Raw genomic sequence first — 20394 nt, 5'->3', positions numbered from 1 at the left:
ATGGTTCCCTCTGCCAGAATGTTTCTCCTAACCACCTCCTCTTCCCTGTTACCTCTTACCATCAGACAGGGAGTTACAGAAGACCAGTGTGAAACACCCTCAGCTTATAACTGGAAGTGTAACTCACATTCAAAGAAATCTTCTTTACTAAAAATTTTTTTCAATTTCAAATTATCTTTTTTGTGAAAATGGATACTTTTCACAAACACACAAAATACTTCTCTAAAATAAAAGAAAACCCAAACAATAATTTTCTCATAAAAATAGGAGAAAAATCTCAGTCACCTCTTCTTTGGTGATTTTCAGAAAATACGGTCTCTGTTTACTTAGGTGTGGATTTACTCAGCAAAAGATAACAAGAACATGTAACTTTCAGTGTCTTGTATTTTTATTACATGTGCTTCATGCTACAGGGAACATTAATGTGAAATCCTTCCAGCTTCAAATCCACCTTCTATGCTTCACAGATGCAGAGGAGTACAATCTACAGAACATCAAGTATAGAGCCCATCAGCCTCTTATTTTAATGGATCACTCTGGGAAAGTTAGTTCTTTGAAAAGTTTTTCCTAAATTAATTTTTGTGGAGACATCTAATGAATGTAGCTTGCTAATTTGTGGATTTATTTGTATTTGGCCTACCAAGATGTTACATTGATAACCATATTACCTGAGTAATTATTCCTAAGTTCCATAATGCTAAATTCTAATTTCTTGTGCCAGTGAGAATTTCCTTTCCTTCTAAAATTTTTCAAGTATCATATCTTTTGTTTCAAATTTTTCATTTGAAAAAATGTTAGTACTAGATTATTCTGAACTTTTCTTTGAAATACTGAAATATTTTAATAAATACATTGTTTCCAATGGCCTGACATCCACAATGTGTACAAATTCTACTTTTGTTTAAAACTTTAGCTTCATAAGAAAAAATTATGAAGACTCATATTTCAGATGAAGCTGGCTGAGCTGAAAGCCAAATAAAATATAGTTGTTCTATTTCCAGTCCTTTTGGTACAGTGAAAGCATTTCATTGCCAGCCCAACAGCTTGATAGAATCCTGAACAGCAGAGCCATGAACCATAGATTACTGTTGCTGCTGCCTAAATCCAAGGTTGCTGCTAAAATGAAAGTCTGTTTTTGCATGTACATATAAAGCATTTAGGGGAATGGTAAACAGTAATGTATATTATGAAACACAACAGCTCTTTTAAAAGTCATTAAATGTGTTGGGATTCATCCCATTTACCTCATTTATATCCTCCTGAGTGGTGCAGCGTTGGAAATACTGTGACAGTTCTTCCTCATACTTATCAGCTCTGGAGCTCCAGTTTATGCTATCACACTCAAATCTAGCAAGTTCTTGCTTCAGATTCTTTACTGAAACATTCAAGCAATTCTAACGAGGTAAGAGACAAAGAAATTTATCAGTCTCAGGAAATATATTGATTTAACCAATCCAAAATGAAAATTACTGTGGCAAAACGTGCACAGTCAGCCACAATGGGCTAAAGTAAACTATTAAACCTTTACTGGAAGGAGAGCAAGGACATAAAAGTTTCAGGCAGTCTGGGGTGTAGTTTTGGGTCAAAGCCACAGCCTAAAGGTGGTGTCTTCTCTGAGCAAAGAGGGAGTGACCTGCTCCAGCCCTTTGCCACCTGGAGAACAGCTCCTTTCTGCCACCCATCACTTTATGGTGTCTGAAGGGCACAGTGCCAATATGAGTAATCTAGCCAAGTCAGAAGGAAAGTTTTGTTTTCTTAGTAAGTGAATGAAAATTCTTCCCTGAATAAATAATTCCTTTCTAAACTGATATCCATCCTGTCACACAAATCAGTCTTGAATCCACTGATAAGGTAACACCATCATTACATTTTCTCTTCTGTTCTTCTGTTATCCTTTCTTTATATGAGAAGCTTGCAAAGCAGCCTTTAAAAGGTAGCAGGATTGTAATGTAAAGATTCAAGAAATCGCCATAGGGGCTTAAACTTCACAAAACATACTAAAGTAAATTATGGTTTATTTTTTTTCCAAGCAATGATATTTTAAGATTAATATCCTTAAGGGTCTCTCTGTATTTTTCTCAGAGTAGTAAAACATACTTGCACACCTAAAATCCAGCCAAGTCCAATAATCTTTCATATTTATCCTTGATTTCATAAATCATTCTACTTGTACTCACATATTGCTGCACTGCAGACAAGATGTCCACTCCCTGGGTAATAAGTAGAGTATATAGCTGTCTAATATGTGCATGTTTCTCCTGAGAATTCACAAGGTAGGCTTTAGCCTGGTGCACATTTTCAGGATCCCCATGTATTTCAGGAATATCCAGTTCTCCTGATTTTGATAGACATTCCAGCTGAAAAATACAAAAAAGAAAATCGATGCCTATTTAAAATAAATCTTTTTCCTTACCTTTGGGTTTAAGTAATAAAAATTGCGTTCAAATCCAATTTTTAAATTCTAGCAGTTCATGCAGTTTTAGATCCAAGATTTTAATTGTGATCACCAGGATGATTAATCTTATTTCTTTGGGAAAAAGGAAAGAAAGGGACCAAAACCAAAGAGAGTTTAACTACAACGGAAAGAATGTATATTTTAAAATGTTTTACTCACTTCTTTTTTAATATGATGGAATTTGACTGTCTTGCTGAAAATCTCATCATATTCTATCATTGCGTCCTTTACTGTTTGATGGAAATGAATAAGCTCACTTATTCTCTCAGAATTCTCTTTCACAGGAAATCCTTTCTGGCTTGGCAATTCCAATAATTTTATCAGGTACTCAAGCTCAGCATTCAGTTGCTAACAAAAATCAGAGAAGTTACTCCATTTGCACAAACACAATTGTAATTTTTCCTTTACATTTCATGAAATAACCATCTAACAATGGTAAATTGCCTTGGGGAGAAGTCAATGCCCTGCACTTTAAAACACACAAACATTTCCTCCTGGAAAACTGATGTAAAACAGAATGTCTGGTGTAAATGAGGATGTGAAACTTTATGGGACCAGAAAGAGCTTTCAAAGCACCCTTCACTCCACTAGCTTGGTTGCTCACCTCATAGTGTGGTTTCATTTGGTTCAACTTTTTCTGTAGTTCCAAAACAATTAAAAGGTCAGTTCCAAGGTCAACTGGTACTGCAAGCTGGAGAGCCTCTTGAAGAATCTCTAATCCACGGGTAGTCTAAAAGAGAATCAAAAAGTTCAGCATTTCTAACTGCAATAAATTTAAAAAAAAAACCCCAAAATTTAAAGTCAAACCTAAATTTGCAACAAAAACCTTCCTCAAACCAGGCTCCCAAATGCTGTCAGTAAAGCCTCTCTGTCACAAACCTCCTGAGTGACAAGGGGGATAAGATATCTTTAAGACAGCATGAAAAGACAACTCAGGAGCCAAGAGTGCAGGACCCACAGCTCATTATTTCTGTGATAACAGATGTGCTGGTGCACTGCTGAGCTGCCCTAGAGATACAGCAGCTACAAGCCTAGCTGGTGTTTCTGTTAAGGAACACTGCAAACCCTCCCTGTGCCAAGAAGGTTTCAATCCTCTTTCTGTATGAACCTGGATACTAGGAACTATTAGGACACAGTGTGTTTAGCAACTGTTCAGTCTCAAAAGAAAATGGTGATTTTAAAAAGAAAAAAAAAAATAATTTCTGGTAAAACATTGATTAAACTTCATTAAAACTTAGAATTCAAAGTGGAGACTTGAACTTTTATGCATTTGAGTAAGGGAAAAAAGATAAAAACAATTCATGATTCGTGAGGAGTGACTGACAGAACAGGGAACAGACTATGGACAAGAACTGTATCTTACTGATCATCACTCTTTATTGAATAATACCTATCATAGTTCATCAACTATGAGAGAGCCACAGACAAGCTAATAGCAATCTAGAAATATTTACCACACTTGCTTTCTTCCTTGCTATTTTACTTACGATTTTTAGTTGTTCTTTAAATATCTGGCACTGTTGCTTGATGGGTTTTACTTGAGTAATTTTAAAATTCCAGATTGCCCAAAGATGAGACAGCTCCTTCCTTTCTTTATTCAGATTAATAATGATATCTTCTGTTACTTTTATCGATTTTTCCACTTCTAATATTAAGCTCTCATTTACCTGGCAAATAAACAGACACATTTTTTTCCACGCTTGTTTTTATAACAGACAATGAAAACCTCATAATTTTAAATAAAGTTTCATAAAACCTCTACTATTTTAGTGTAACTTTTTTAAAAAAAATTATACTTTTAAATACACCTTTCCCTTAATATTGTCTAGAAATAGGCACAGATTGACAGAATTTGTAAACAGAGGACATATATAAAGCTGGAATTTAAAACATAGAACAGGTCAGTAATGACTGGATTATTGCCATCTGATGTCTGTTTCACACTCAGACAAAATAAAAGAATTTCTGACTACACAGAAGTACCCAAAAAGGCCTTTTGGAGAATAAATAGCAACTGGAAAACAAAGAAGGTGAAGAAAAGACCATCCCTTTGTGTTGATAAAAAAAGCAGCACAGGAGGGATAAAGTGTTTAGTATTTCAGTATTTGGTATTTTTTCCTCTTTTCAGTAGACCCTCTCTGAGAAATACCAGAAAACGTGGTAATGACATTTCTGGTTTTTCCATTTAATTATGGTTTTTTGTTTTTTTCTAAGAGAAGTTGTGTTTGTAAATTACTAGTATGATCCATATCTTCCAGATATTTAAAAGCTACAGTCTGGGAATGTGATGGGAACAGAGTAGTAGAAAATATGGTGACAATACCCCGGTGTTTAGGGAGGTAATGTCTGAAGATTTTAAGTGACTTTGCCATTACTCTGTCTTTGCTTGGCAGCCTCCAGCAGGGACACACACCCTGCAGCCACACAAACAGCCTGAGCACCTTCCCTCCCTCAGCTGCATCCTGCTGCAGCTTACCAACACCACCTCCCTTCCCAGCTTATCGTGGAACTGCTCCCCAGTCTGTCCTATAAAAGCTGAAAGGACAGCTGGGTCTTCAGGCTGTCCTCATTAATTTGGATTAATTTAGCAGGTGTAGTTTAGGGAATGACTGCACATCTCAAACGATCATCTCATGAAGGGTTGTTGGAAAATTGAACAGGGATGCCTAGGCAGTGTAGCTGTTGAACAGAATGTAAAGACACAGGGAAAGATCATCTGCAAGGAAGTAGCTCTGACATCCACTTCTTTACAAGAATTCATACACTCAGTCAGTAAAGACTCCCTGCCTCTAAGTGGAAGTAAACTTAATATTGTACTTGTGTATATGCTGCTTTTAACATGAGAAAACAAATATGATCATGTTTTACATTTGTATGCATGGACTGGGTCAATAAGGGCTCTGACACTGCTAACCACAAAACTTTTTATATTACCATAAGCACTCAAATCCTTTCTTCTTCTGAAAATATATATTAGCATTAATCCCTTTAAAACTAGGTACACAGTCCATCAGACATAGAATTAGAATTGGACTTCATCACAGGCAAGTAGAAAATATTCAGTATAGTTTATCAGATTATACTCACCACATTTACTAAATTAAGAAAATAGCAACCCATACTTTGGGTGGAAAAAGTCTTCTTTATAGTCTCTTGCCACTGAGTATTAGCTGACTCTATTGCAATTTTATTTTCAGTCTCTCTGTTTGTTGGTAGAGGTTTTGAATTATAGAATTCCTTTAGATTTTTAATATCATCATTTACCTATAGAAAGACATTAAATAAATATCAAAAAACAAATCAAAACTTGAGATGCTATAATCGGAAGTTTTAGAGATATAATAAATTTGAATAGCATCCTCAGAATCTTTTAATTTTAAGATCTATGAGTCCCTAAAATATTTACAAACACCAAATAATAAAATAGTTTTAAATAACTTGCCAACCAGTATGTGACAAATAGACAGGTGCCAGCAATTATCTCAATTTCTGTCACATATGGATTTTATGTACCAGTATATCAATGCACAGATTTTCATTGATCTGCTTAATATGAAGTAACTGAATTTAGCAATAATCAGAAGTAGACAATACAATTTTTTTTGTAGTTTATCATGCAATAAATAAATCCTACAACTAATTTTATCTCATAGGTTCCATTCCATCCTCAATTTCTTTCTAAATATTAAAGAACTGCTACCATATCATAGAATCTTAAAATGGAATCCAAATCAAAATTAAAATTAACACGTTTAGCACAATTACGAGAATTATATTGGTTATTGATTGATTATGATTTGAGCTAGAGCTGGTTGTTGTTTCATTTTTAAATCCAAACATATGAATTAGCATGTCAGTGTAAGATAGCAACAAAGATCAGTGTAAGATAGCAACAAAGATCCCTATGAACATCTCATAGGACATTTTTAAAAGTTATATGAAGCAAATCTGAATTTAATATTTAAATATTCAGAATATTAATTTAATATTCAGAATACCTATATGGAAGCATTTTTATAATGTATTTAATAAAAGAGTGCACATGTGCAGAGGAGAAAGATCTAAATAAATTGCAATCCTTACTACAAATTTTTCAATTGTAAGATTTTTTACAATCTAGTCACAGAATAAACAAGTAATCCATACCTCTACAGCTGACTGTAAAAAGGCCACATAAGTTTCTAGAATTTCTAGCTTTGAACTAATATTATTTTCAATTCTTTTCAGTTCCTTATTCAGAAAGTCAGCTCTGCTAGAAAAAGCTGCCACCTGCTCAGGTTCCAACTCTTCCATATTTTTGATGATTCCTTCAGCTGCTTTCAGTTCACATGAAGTTTCCTATCGAGGTAGAAGCATAGGGAAAAATATATATATAATGACTGGAACGGACTTTTGAATATCAATATCACACTGTTTATTTTCATTAGGATTGCTTTCTTATGTATAATTTAATTACTTGTTTGAAGAAGAACCCACAATGGAGCTTAATTCTCAGAAATAATAATTTATTTCCTAAAAATGATAGGTGTAGTTATTGAAATAGCTATTTTGAAAGCTAGTGCATCACAGTCTCCAGAAGGAGTAGTTAGAAGAGGTGTATAGTTATAAGAGTGCATATATCTGTCAGGGCAAAGTAGACACTGCAGCAAACAAAAGTAACACCCTGTCATGCAAAAATTTGGCAGAAAAGACACTTAAAACTATTATAAAGTCTTGAGGAACAAAAATATGTTCCTGTTTATCTGCTGAGATTTTAATATTGCTACTATGTGCTCTTCAGAATTGTATTAAAGTGAATTTTATTTCCACAGATGCTGTACAGATCCATCCCTTGGACCCCATCAGCTGTTGCCTGAAGCAAGAAGGAACTCTGCAGGGGTAATGGAATTTTAAGTACTGAAAATACATAGGATACTTCTAAAATGCACACTGCCATGTTGTTCAGCTTAGGCTGAAATATGCACCCATGCCAAGGGTGCATGGAAGGGATTCAAGTGGTTTTAACCCACTTTCAGATACTGCAGGGCTGATATGGGAGTGGGAAAGGCCCTGGGTGTGACTTAAGAACAGCCTCCTCACATATGTCACAGGGCTGAGCACTGCTCTCCGTCAAGGGCTGCACTCCCAGCAGGACCAGTGGATCTCCTTACTGCCCCTTCACAGTTTCTCTAAATGAGAGCTACTTCTTTTGGTTTTTCGCCAGTTCATCCCTTATACTTGGCATAATAAACCACAAAAAGGTTTTTCTCTGACTCTGGCTGCCTAGACAATTATTAAACCTGCTGCCTCATGTAGGAGAAGCAATCCACATTTGAAGAGTCTTCCTATCAAGAGTTGGTATGAGAATCCTGAGGCAGGAACAAATAACACAGTGAGATTGAGACAGGGGAGAAAAACAGTGGTTTAAGGACTGTAATGCTATCTGTGATTTTGTTTATTAACTACAGTTTTAAAACAAACCACAGATCTATTTTCTTTACAAGAAACTCTCAGCCTCTCACCTTATTTAGAACTACACACAGGAAGCATTTGCTTCTAAAAACACTTAACATTACTGAAAGGTTTCTTACCTTTGTTTGTTTGGCCAGTTCAAGGTGTTTGTTCAAAGCTCTTTCTGACTCACACAAATACGAGCCAATCTCCATACCAGCTGCGAGCATCGGGGCGAGTTTTTTAATTGATTGTGACACCTTTATTTGAAAGTATTATTCACATGGTTAATTTATATAAGTAGACATCATAAAACTGGTATAAAATATCACTTTTTACAGAAACAAATATGATGTAACACTTGTCTGTTGGTGCATAGAATATGTTTCTGGCTCTAATGTCATGGTATAAACCCAGCTGGCAACTAACACCACACAGCTGCTCTCTCTCTCACACAAACACACACACACACACACACACACACACAGCCCTCAACCCCAAATGGAGGGATGGGGAGAAGAAATGAAGAAAAGGTAAAACTTGTGCTTTAATATCATGTATAGTCAGAGAAAGACAAGAATTAAAGGAAGAAAACTCTACTGTTTCTTCAACAGGTGTGATCAAAACCCCTTCTTTTTTGCTGTCATTTTATTGACAGTGCTTTTCTGTACCCTAAATATCTGAGGCTTGTGATTTCAATATGGCACAACTGCATTATAATCTTGCTATTATAACCCTGGCAGAAATATTTTGATTCTACTCCAGGATTTTTTCAGATAGTACATTTAAAACTTCTCTAACAAGGCAAGAGACCTATTTTTGTGCAGAATTCCCTTCCACTGTCACCAAGATATTATGTATGCACTATGATGACAAAACAGATTATGAAGAGCACAGGTAGATGTTTCCAGACACAGCACACATACTTATTATTAGACATGTGAATTTGCATCTAACATTTTTCTCAAGAACTGTCTGCTAACTGAGGTTCAAACTTTATTATATGAGGCTGAGGGGCAACTGAATTTGGCAACAGGTTCTTTGGGATACTTTGCTTTAGAGAGTTGGGAACAAAGTCATTGGAACAAACTGCAGATTGAAACCTTATGTTCAAGTTGAGGTTTATATTTTAAGTAAAAATTGCCTTCATAATTTAACTTTTAGGTGAAGATTCACAACACGATAGTGACATCATTTCTATACACATAAATGGTATGGAAAAGGGCCAATTTGTAGCAAATTGCATTCACCTTTGATTGAGAATGGTTCATTATAATCTTCATGCAAATACAAAATATCAGATTGCAGACTTAATTATTCAGTCATTAAGTTTGATTTACTTTTCTGGTCTACACTCCTAGTTTACTTCATATGAACTTTGCTAAAATACTATACTTTTTTAATTTGAATTTACACATGGAAACTTATTTAGTAGCTATTTGTCTATTCCATCTCTGACAAGTCATTTAAAAGGTCTGTAGTACTATATGACATTCAAGCATTTAAAGAGGGTTATCATGTCCTTGATGCATCAATTCCTTAATTAACAAAAGGAATTTTTATAGTGAATAGAATATATTCTCCTTCAGATTTACTGAAAATTTGCTGTGGTTCAGTCACCATGCTTATTAACCCCCAGTTTTGCCACACTTTTATTTTTATCTTCAACCACATAAAACAGAGGACAGAAGCAGTATAAGAAACCTGCTTACAGGTCACAGGACTGATTGCTCAATTCTTTGCCAAAAGAACAAATTATAATAGTCCACTATCCAAGCAAATCCATGCTTAATTTAACATCACTGATAAAATGTTCTCATGGAAAGGAGCTCAGTTTTTCAGAACAGCTTTCAGTTCCTTTGTGTTGATAAAAGCATTCTGCATTCTAACCACAACTGTGCTTACTTGCTATTATTTGCTTCAATTTCAATATTCACTACAACTAAATTATGGAAACACAATGCACTGTTGATGAATGCATTAAGAAGATGGGCTACAGTGATGATAATAATCATCACAGAGATGATCAGGATGCTGGAGCACCTCTCCTGGGGTAACAGGCTGAGAGAGCTGGGGTTGTTCAGCCTGGAGAGCAGAAGACTTTGGGAAGACTTTATGGGAGACCCTTGTGGTACCTAAAGGGTTCTGTAAGAAAGCTCGAGAGTGACAAGTGACAGAGCAAGGGATCATGGCTTCAAACTGAGACAAGGTAAGTCTAGATTAGGTACAAGGAAGAAATTCTTCACTGAGAGGGTGGTAAGACACTGGCACAGGCTGCCCAGAGAAGCTGTGGCTGCCTTGTCTCTAGAAGCATCCAAGGCCAGGCTGGATGGGGATTTGAGCCACATGGTCTAGTGGAAGGTGCCCTCGGCCATGACAGAGAGGTTGGAATGAAATGTTCTTTAATATCCCCTTCAACCCAAACCATTTTATGAATCTATGATGTACCTTATTCAGATGACCTTCAAGTGAGGCAGTCCATTGTTGTTTCTTCAAAGTAAGTTCTTCATAACCTGGACACTGGCTGTTTAATTGATCTACTTTTTTTTGGACATATTCCATCATTTTCTGAATTCCTGCTACCCAAGAGCTAAAATGGAATGGTAGAATTGTCATTTATTTCTTATTTTTTGCTCAACATAGAGGATGATTATAATTTTAAAAAAAATAAACAAACCCCCCCTCATTCTGTTGATTTGTATGATGACTAACTTATGAATTTGAAACTCTTACCCTTAAAGGAAAATAACCAAGAGAAATATTAAAATTAATCCAAATAAAATTGATAATTAGTGAAACACAGGACTGGAATTTCCAAAGAAATCATTTGTCTCAGTGCCTAAGGTAGACTCACAAGACAGATACATTAATTCTCACAAGACATATAGCCTGATTCAATGAGAAATAGCTCACATCACTTTTCACTCTAGCTATACTATCTAAAAACTAAAATGACAAATAGATGAGTTTAAAAGAGAAAATATATGGCATACCCATTCTACTTTAAAAAGAATGTTTTCTTTGGACTCTAAAATATTTCAGTGTTTTTACAGTAGCTGAAAAAAGAATGTCATATACATTCTAAGTCAACCTTTCCTTAAGGGTGTTGTTTTAATGGGAGAAGAAACAACACCAATTTACAAAACAGTGGCATGCCTTATCACTTAAACCACAATATCAGGGGAACAATTCAGAACCTGAATAACTGAGGCAGTCTGCTTTAGATTGTAAAGGAATTACCTCATACAACTAAGAACGGAAGTTTTGATATTAACCCACTCTTCCCACATATCAAGTTATTTACTACTTAAATTTATATTCATCATAAGAATTTTTAGAACTGATATGTTCAAAATAAGCTTTTTCATTACTGAAGTTCATCAGAAACTTATGTTAATACCTGTGAGAATCTGCTTTATTAACTAATGTTTGTCCCTTTTGCATGGTAGTTGCTGTACAACCCATAATTTCTTTCTGCAATTCCTTGTACTTCAGTGTCAATATAGGTAAATGTAAGCCTTCTGAAATAGAGATTTTATGGTAATTCTCTATACTTTCAAGACCATCAAGTACCTGAAGAAAAAAGAAAAGCATATGTTATCAATACTTCTGTTGTTGGAACTCTCCTTGGAAATTACCTGGTTTTAAAACTTCTATAAATGATCTGAAAAAAAAATACAGGGAGAACTTTTGATCTTTGGGGACCCTAAAATATGAACTTTTCTAAATAGTCTTTTAACAGAAAGATTTTGGACATAAAGTTGCAATATTAATAATACTGATTATAATTAGCCCCTGTGGAGATCAGTGCAAGTATAGATAGACATTGCTTCTGGTGTCCACAGAAAAAGAAATCTTAAAGCTCAATTCTTGGCAAATAAATATTTTCCAAATACCTTATTTAGAAACCAAGCACTCAATATACTTAAAGAAAAAAAAAATATAATGCATTTTTGAATGGATTTGCCATTTTGGATAGAAGCTTGAGGCAAAAAGTCATATAAAAAAGGTAATTGGATTTGCAATTTTCCACTTCAAATTGTTTAGCCTACTGTTTGCATAATCCCACACCCACCAGCCTTCAAGAGCACACTCATAGTTTTATTGACAGGTTATTATTACAGACTTGGCTTCTTACCAACCTTGCCAGCAGCATGAAAAAAGTCATTGGCCTCTTGCAGCAGGGCTTTCCTTTCTTCCATATGGAAGCACACTTCTTCTTGCAACAGACAGATTTTCTGATTTGAAAGTTTTAGATGTTCTTTTTCCGTATAGTCCTCTGAAAGCAAGATCCTAAATGCTTCACCTTCCAATTGTTCCACAGTGTAATTCCATTCCTAGTGGGAAAAATACCACTTTAGTCAATTACACATAGGAAAGTAATATACTGCACGGTAATAATATAAGCTTTGGAAAATGTGCATTGTTATAGGCATGAAAGGTATCATGATTTAAAAGAGGATTTCTACTAGGAGGGGCTTTGTTTGGTACAAGATGCCCAACAGCAGCTTTAAGTGATCTAAAAGCAGATCTTAAACTCTGCCTTGTTTATATTGAGGCAAGGCTCTTTAAATTTTCACAGAAGTTCAAAACCCCAATTTATTATAGTAAATTATATTTTAAAACATTCCACAAACATCACAACCTTACACACTCTCTGAGGGAATTAAATTTGCTTAGACTAATTTGCTATCTTGTTTAAACATTCCTCAAACTTGGTTAAATTTTCTATATAACAGCTAGTGACAACTTCATTTTCAGCTCTCTATTTATAAGGAAATCTTTCTACACATAAAAGGCCTCGGCTTTCCATCAACAGGACATAAAATCTCAGCGGAAAAATCTTAGTTAGCTTCTTCTGTTCTTCAGACCTCAACATGCTAAATTTATAGCAGTCTGCCAGTCAGCACTAAGATATTTCTTACTCATTTTCCTTGAAAGGAGCACACAGCCTACTATTACACTGACTTTTCAATTTATCAGCTGATGATTGTGAATTGTTCTGACATATTAAAGACATGTTAAATGTGACTTCTTAGCTCTTGTCATCATTCTTTTCCTCACATTAGTAAGTCTTAAAAATCACTCTTACTATTCCATTTGGCAAGGAAAATGAGTCCTTTCTAGCTTCTTTGATTAAACAGGTATTTTTCAAGGGTGTTAAAACTAATGAATTAAAAATATTGTAGCTATAATTAAAAGTGTTGAAGATTTTCTGCCTTCTAAAATATTCACCACAAGTCAGGGGGGAAAAATGCAGAAACACCTAAAAATTAATCTTATAATTAAACAATTGTTGTGGGATGAATTGACTTTTCTTGTCTATACAATAAAACTTCTGGACTGTGAATTAAAACCTAAGAAGCTGTATAAAAGTTTTTTCACTGGAATGTTCTAGATTTAAGCTTAAAAACTTTGAAGCACATACATCTGACTTCAGATCATGATCCATATATTAGATAAAGCAGCACCTAAAACATAAGTCAATTAAAGATAAAAGTAGGTGGTTTTTTCAGAATGTGTGATAAATTAGCTTATTTTCTCATATGCAAAAATGTCCACAACTGAACCACAACCATTTTCTGAGCCTCAAATCTGCCTGTCATTGATTCATTGCATACATCAGCACATTGATAATTTAATCCTTGTGAATATTCGAAATACTTTCACCTTCAGGAACCACATTGCAGTATAACTACCAATATAGTCATATTATTCCCTCAAACTACGAAAGAAGTAGTGGGCACTAATAAAACCACGAGGGGTTGAGAGCTGCTATGACAATTACCATACAATGTGACTTTTGGGAAATCAGTGAACGGCTGTAGCAGTGTATTTAACAGTGAGCTGATAAAATCAATAAGCAGAAAGAGGGAGAAAGTAATTCAATGTCTGTCACCCCCCAGAAAACTGCTGAGATATGTTAAAAATGATTTGGCCACAAAGTGGTGCTAGCAGTTCTTCTTTACCATGTCAAGCACCTCCAATGAGCATAGAAGCGTGGCAGCAAGCAGGTGATCAGTGCCAGAGTACCCTTACAGAAACATGAGCTCCTAAAGGTGCCTCTTCTCTCAAATCTTGGTGGGGGGAGCCGGGAAAGTCCTTGCAGGAGTTGGGGGCAGGAGGCTTCTTCTAAATTCTGTGAGGGCTGAGGGCTTTTTTCCCCAATTACAATTTCTTGGGTTTGTTTTGGTCTTGATAATTTTACAAACTAGTGATAATATTTTTAGAATTTTTGCCTCTTAGCAAGGTGAAGACCAACCAGCTTGAGAACAAAATAATAATAATAGTAGTAATAATAATAATAATAACAATGAGTCATTCTCCCTTCTCCTCTTAGCCCAGTCCCACAATTTAGATGCTAGGCCTGTAAATGCCTCTTAGGTTGGCCTCTGAACAATTTAAGAAACCATTTCTCCTGTTCAACCTAATGAAACAATACATGTAAGCAAACACATTGTGTGAAACAGTTCAGACATTGGAAATTTCCACTTTCTTACTCCCTCTGAGAACGATCAAGCTTGCCCTGCATAGCTACTGCACACTAACATTTTGCCCTGAGCTACAGTACACATATGAAATGTTACTTGAAAAGATTTATTTACTCTACTTTCCTCCTTTATTCTGTTTTCAACATCTGCAGTTCAGTTCTGCAAATGCTAATGCCCATAACTCACAGCTTTCTCAATTATATATATATTTTTTCAACATACAATTTCAGCCTGACCACTCTTCTGCACATCATAAACAAAACCAACATGCTCAGTAATATCCCCTTCAAGAAATTAATTTTCCTCTCCTAGAACATGCTGGTGGTAAGAAATGCAGAAGGCTAAAAATAAGATGCTCTAAATCATCATTCACATGGATGTGTAACAAAAATGTTTAATGCTAAACACTTTAAAATGAGCTCATTAAAAAAAAGGCAATCAATTAAAATTATACGAATGATCTATTACATATTGTATGGGAGAAGGAATGTTATGTGAAATTGTAATAAGTGTTATTATTATAAGTTAGTTTCCAGATACTCAACCATGAAAAGGATTATTATACAAAATGAAAATGCATTTTGTTTTCTTTCTGCACTTACACCCTAATTTCTAATTCAGAGAGCAAATTACAAGAATAGCCTGTGAAAATGAAATGTGGGGAAGACTGATTATTATTTGGTTAAAATTCAGCAATGCTTTAGAACACCTTTTGCTGTAGGTGTCTCTCTGAAAACACTCCACAGCATACTCATTTACTTGTTTATCTGTTTTTCTTGTGCCAAAGGTCTGTTTAGAATAATTTATCTTTACATGCTCATCTTCCCTTAACAAAAAAAAAAATATGTATTTTTTAACATGCTGCTTGCAGAAGGATTAGAGATATTATTGTATTGTTTTTACATGACAGCCTTGAAGAAGTTAACTTTTATGCAAAGAGGCAAACATGAGACATTTAACTACAAAGCTTACAAGGAAACAGATCTGTGAACAATCAGAAGCAAATCTGAGAAACATGCAGGCCTGGCATTAAAAGAAGTAAAATGACTAAAATAATTTAGACATATATCTCATGTATATATAGAAAATGTCTACTATTTGTTCAATGCTCAAGTTCATGTTTTGCTACTCATTCTTAAAGTTGCTTCACCAACCAATTATGGTATTTCTTACTTTCACTTTGACTTCCATTTCTTCAAGTTCCTGAAGCAACTCTTCATTTTCCAATAGTGATGAGCCTAAGTTTTGCTTCTGAAAGTAATCTCTGATGTTTTGCTTATACCAAGATGTTACCTGATTAAGTAATAAAAAGAACTCAGTGATAAGTTTGAGAAGTAATTGTCCATTTTTAAAAATATGTACAAAGCAGTTTAATTTTAAAAGCTCACATTTTCATTCATTTCATTTTTCATTCCTAATGTTCATGCTTCTATTTAAACACTTGCATTTGTGTCATAACAAATGGGGAAGGAAAGGACTAATGCCAAAGCAAGCACATAGTGGACATACATGACAAAACAGACAAAAATCTATTCATCAACTATGACCAGATTGTAAATTAACACAATAAAAGCAGAATCAAGTTCTAACCATGCATAGAATAAATGCATGTTTTTTGATACCATAAAGATATTGTTCACTCTCCCTTGACATACAGTAACTTAAATATTTGCATACAGTAGAATACTACAAGTCTGAGGACTTCTGACCTAATAGAACCACTCCATCCCTGGCTTGAAAAACCTAGTAAAGATAATGGGATACTATTGTGTAGAATAATCTTATGTGGATTTACAAATTTATTACACCTTATTATTTTTTTCAGCAAGTATATACAGCAAACATAGGCACTATACAGTTATATTTTCTAAATTCCACAGAATTACTTGCATTAATATTTGCTTGATTCAGAGTAGGTACCTCTCTCTTTGTAAACAGCACATGGCAAGAATGCCTGAAGAGAAGCTCTACATTTTTAAACAGTATCTAGAATTAGTTATTGGTGTCAAGAGGACTTCCTCCAATCTTTCCAGACTGGAAAATCTACACTATACTTAGATCACAGGCAACGTGCTAAGAATTTCTGTTCTCTAGGTACTACAGATTTTAATAGCCCACTAGAGATTTGTTGTTGTTGTTGTTTTATCTGCTCATGTAGAATTGTGCTATTTTTTAATAAATTTAAGCAATTATAAAAAATTTAAAAAAACCTTTAAAATGTGTTGGAAATATTTTCAGTTACACATAAAAAGTGTTCACATTATGAGTCCAACAGAGCTAGGGGAGTAAGGAAATTATTTTAATACTAAGCCTTCACTTCTTGAGTATATCCTCCAGATGTGTACTTACTGCCTGAAACATTTTTTTCTGGAAGCACATTTTCATGGAACATTTGCTATGGGTTCATCAAAATACAAATAAATTGAGTGGACAATAAAAACCGTGCTAAAAGGGAAATAAAAATTTCTTTGTAAATTAGGCTTGGGGTTTTTTATCATGTATCTGTTTAGCAAAACAAACCAGTGTTTCTGTAATGTTAGGCAGAGGAAGAAGTCATTTTTAAACCCTGTTATAGCAAATTTTTCACCCCTTTACCAGCTGGCAATATTCCTTTCCATTACAGTGAGTTTAATCAGTTGCCTTCCACTACAGCTAATACCTCTGAGTGGTTTCATTGTGCTACCTTAGCTCTAAAGGAATGGATGAGAATTCTCAACTTGCTTTATAAGCAAGAAACCCACAGAATTTCACTTTCAGTGATTTTGCTGAAGGGATTAGAAAGGAGGCAAGGTGAACACAGCTTTTTGAAAAAGACAGTGGTTTTCCTTGATTGAAATCCAGGAAATCAAGAATCAGATTTTTCTTTCATTTACAATAATTATTGAGTGGATTCATTACTTTCTTCTTCCAAAGATAACTAATTATGCATAAAATAGGCCAATCTGCCTTTGATTTTCATTAATGAAGGAGATATCAGAAAATATGATGCCGACACTTTCATAAAGGAAGCTATGTAAAATAAATATGTTTTCACACATTGAAAACTCTGAAAAAGAAACACGTTACAATCATGACTATCAGAGCATCACATTCCAGTTAGAGATCAAAGGGAGATGTTGCATTTTCAGTGTTTCATAATCTGACAATAAGGGATAAGCAGCACACAGATTGTGCATCCTCCTAGACTGCACAGTTGTGCCTAGCAAAACAGGAGCAACACAGAGTGAAAACCTACTCTTAGATTCTATACAGCAGAGCATGTCTCACATACTCTGCTTTCTCTGTGTCCCCTTAGCTCCCATCAGTCAAACATTCAAAAGTCACGATTTCCTCAGAGGGGGCCCAGAAATATTGGCCTAATAGATATATTTAATCTCCATTGCTGTTTGTACTGTAAAACAGCTGCCTGTGATTTCCCTTGATATTTTGTGTCTTACCTGGCTCTCTTGTTGGTGCCACAAACAAATTTGCAGAACCTGCTCGAGTCCTTGGCGCTGATGTCTAAGGAATTTGTCCAGCTGCCGTCTCCTGTCCTGCAGCATCTCAAGGAGATTGTCAATCTTCAAGCAGCTGCTCTGGGCTCCCTGAATCAGCTTCGGGTTTGCATTTGGCCCCTCGCATTTGAACTCTTCTATGAACTGAGTTAGGTCTTGGCTTTTGTTTAAAAGAGCAAGTGACTTCTGCAAAAGTTCTGTAAGGACACAATTTCATCAGGAAAAAAGCCAGAGTGCTTTGTGATTCTAGAACCATATTTCAAATTTTACTCAAGTATCTTTCAAGCTATCTATTTGCATACATGAGCACAATGTGTTTTCATCCATTGCATAAACATGAATGAACATTGCATGAACATGAACTTTAGAAGAGATATATAAACACCTAGATATTTCAATTTGGACAGCTTTTATGCAAACCTAAAAAGGTACAATGGTGCATACACAAACATACATGCACACACGCATATAATGGTGTAGAAACAAAACCCAGAAGTGTCATTGTTTTCTCAAAACTGAGTTCTTTTTGATGGCTTCTCAACCTGTGGGTAAGCTGAAGTAGAATTTTCTACCCTACTTCCCACGTGGGTCAGTACCCTCTGCAGTTTTTCATTAGTGATGCAGGCTAAGTTTAGGTCTTTACATAACTCATAGGCATTGGGAAAAAAGTGTTCTCATGTCTGAGAACTTACTTATAAGTGAGTCAGGAGTATCAGGAACTCTTACCTTCTTTCTATAATCTATACTTAGACACATTCAGGGTTAAAATTCAGTGGACTACTTCACTTTAATGACCTATTCGTGACAAATATTTGTTCCAGCTCCCTAAAGTCATATAGTTTAGTTTCCATGAGCTCACTGCAACAGGCCTGTCCATTTTACTTTTCCCTTCCAAAAAGTGGTATTAATCAGAAATGTTTCATTTCAGTCCATCCAAAATTGAACATACAAAGAAATGGGTAAGCAAATATGTTTCATAAGTTTTCACCTTTTTCATTCAATTTTTGTCTTTTTTTGTTTTTGTTTTTGTTTTTTTTTTTTAATTCCAGAGTGATAAACATTTATGATAAACTACTTATCACATACTGCTCAGGGTTGTATTTTCAGCCACATTTCTTTGGAGTGGGTAGATAGTATAATTCTTACAGAAAACACTGCTTTTATCAAAAAGCTCAATATCAGCTTTCAAAATTTTTATTTTACTTTAGGGCAGTATAAGAAGTCAATAAGTTTCAGCCATTTTTCCCCATCTGAGGAAAGGCTTATTGCCATCAAAGCAGTCTTTCTCTGGCAATTCATTTAATCTGATCCTTACTGTCATAGACTGTCTTCTCAGCAGTAAATTCCTGCCAGATTCTTCAAGTTTAAATTGATATGCAGTGATCACTTTGCTCCCATGAAGATCAGTTTGCAAGACCCAAAACCCATATTAGAGTTATCTAAATTGGATTCTCTATTCAGCCTGCCAGGAAGAATACCTAATGTTCAAGGTAGCTAAAAATATTTTAGCTAGTGCTCCACTGGTGAATAATAAACTCTAATTGATATTCTGCCAAGTGTTAGTAATCATATAACAAAATTTGATTAAAATGACAAAGATGGAGTTTTAAGACTTTTAAATAACACAGAATCATATGGAATTGTAAAGGTGTCTGAAGTTACCACACAATGAGATTTGTTCCAAAAATTTTTTTCTCTTTTTGATTTGAATGTGCCACAATATGGTAGAAGGTGCTTCACATGGAAGCTTGAATAAAGAAAAAGAATTCACATGGAAGAAACTTTATGGGCAAAGGTATGTGCAGGAAAATTGTTGGAGGGGAGGTACAAGGGCTAGCTTGAAACCATGAGTTTCACATCTTTCAGCAAGTCTGCTAAAATCTATCTCACCATTATGTTTTTCCAAATAGAACATTTGTGTATTTGTTACAAGATTTTTTTTTTAAATATGCACAGAAAGAATAAAATTACTCCCTCAAGAAGTCAGTGCACAACCACATGCTCTCAGGAGTGGAATACCTTTGTACCTTTTGTATGGTGCTCCTGTTGCAGAAGAAGTTCTCTCAAAGAGTCAATATTGTCAAACTCTTGAGCATTTTTCAGGAAATCTTCAACTTGGTCAATTTTAACAGCAAACTGCATTAAGAAAACAAAGGACAGGGAGAAGCACACGGTAATTTTGTTTTGTGTAACTACATCATAATCTGTGTTATTGTGAAAGTTCATAACAATTGTAAATTCTTGGAGAAAGGCATTTTTAGTGACTGCCAGATACAGATACTTTGTGGCCTCTGTACACCTGAACTGTTTTTTCCTTTGAGGTACTGATTGATTGAAGGATTTTAGTTAACACAATCTGTAATTACAGTTTGCCACTTTGTGAATCATCTTTCCTACAAAGCCTTATGCCAAATCTAATTTCTTTGTACAATACAGATGATCAGGACACAATAATTGGTAGATTGTTGATCTCGGACTTAGGACAGTTAATAATCCCATGGCTGTTTCTGCAACTTACAGGTGG

General features: G+C 35.0%; 1 protein-coding gene across 4 annotated transcripts in view; it reads right to left on the bottom strand.

The window, feature by feature from the left end:
- Positions 1 to 20394, bottom strand: part of CCDC141 (coiled-coil domain containing 141) — a 62016-nt gene that overhangs the window by 25405 nt on the left and 16217 nt on the right. For 3 of the 4 annotated variants that reach the window (XM_019007559.1, XM_015635561.2, XM_019007560.1), the window contains exons 5-18: positions 19898 to 20006; positions 17814 to 18067; positions 15550 to 15669; positions 12028 to 12222; positions 11286 to 11458; positions 10334 to 10475; positions 8026 to 8145; positions 6602 to 6793; positions 5543 to 5719; positions 3943 to 4122; positions 3060 to 3185; positions 2615 to 2803; positions 2178 to 2357; positions 1245 to 1394 (exon numbers count right to left, since the gene is read on the bottom strand). In XM_019007559.1, the coding sequence (XP_018863104.1) occupies positions 1245 to 1394; positions 2178 to 2357; positions 2615 to 2803; positions 3060 to 3185; positions 3943 to 4122; positions 5543 to 5719; positions 6602 to 6793; positions 8026 to 8145; positions 10334 to 10475; positions 11286 to 11458; positions 12028 to 12222; positions 15550 to 15669; positions 17814 to 18067; positions 19898 to 20006 (2307 nt within the window). Of the gene's footprint in view, positions 1 to 325; positions 485 to 1244; positions 1395 to 2177; positions 2358 to 2614; positions 2804 to 3059; positions 3186 to 3942; positions 4123 to 5542; positions 5720 to 6601; positions 6794 to 8025; positions 8146 to 10333; positions 10476 to 11285; positions 11459 to 12027; positions 12223 to 15549; positions 15670 to 17813; positions 18068 to 19897; positions 20007 to 20394 lie in introns of those variants that run through there. The other variant, XM_033516133.1, reaches the window with a different exon arrangement.

This window comes from Parus major, chromosome 7 (assembly GCF_001522545.3).
Source record: "Parus major isolate Abel chromosome 7, Parus_major1.1, whole genome shotgun sequence".
Taxonomy (NCBI): Eukaryota; Metazoa; Chordata; class Aves; order Passeriformes; family Paridae; genus Parus; species Parus major.
The sequence above is the reverse complement of the archived record's forward strand: the minus strand, read 5'-3'. Positions and strand labels throughout refer to the sequence as shown.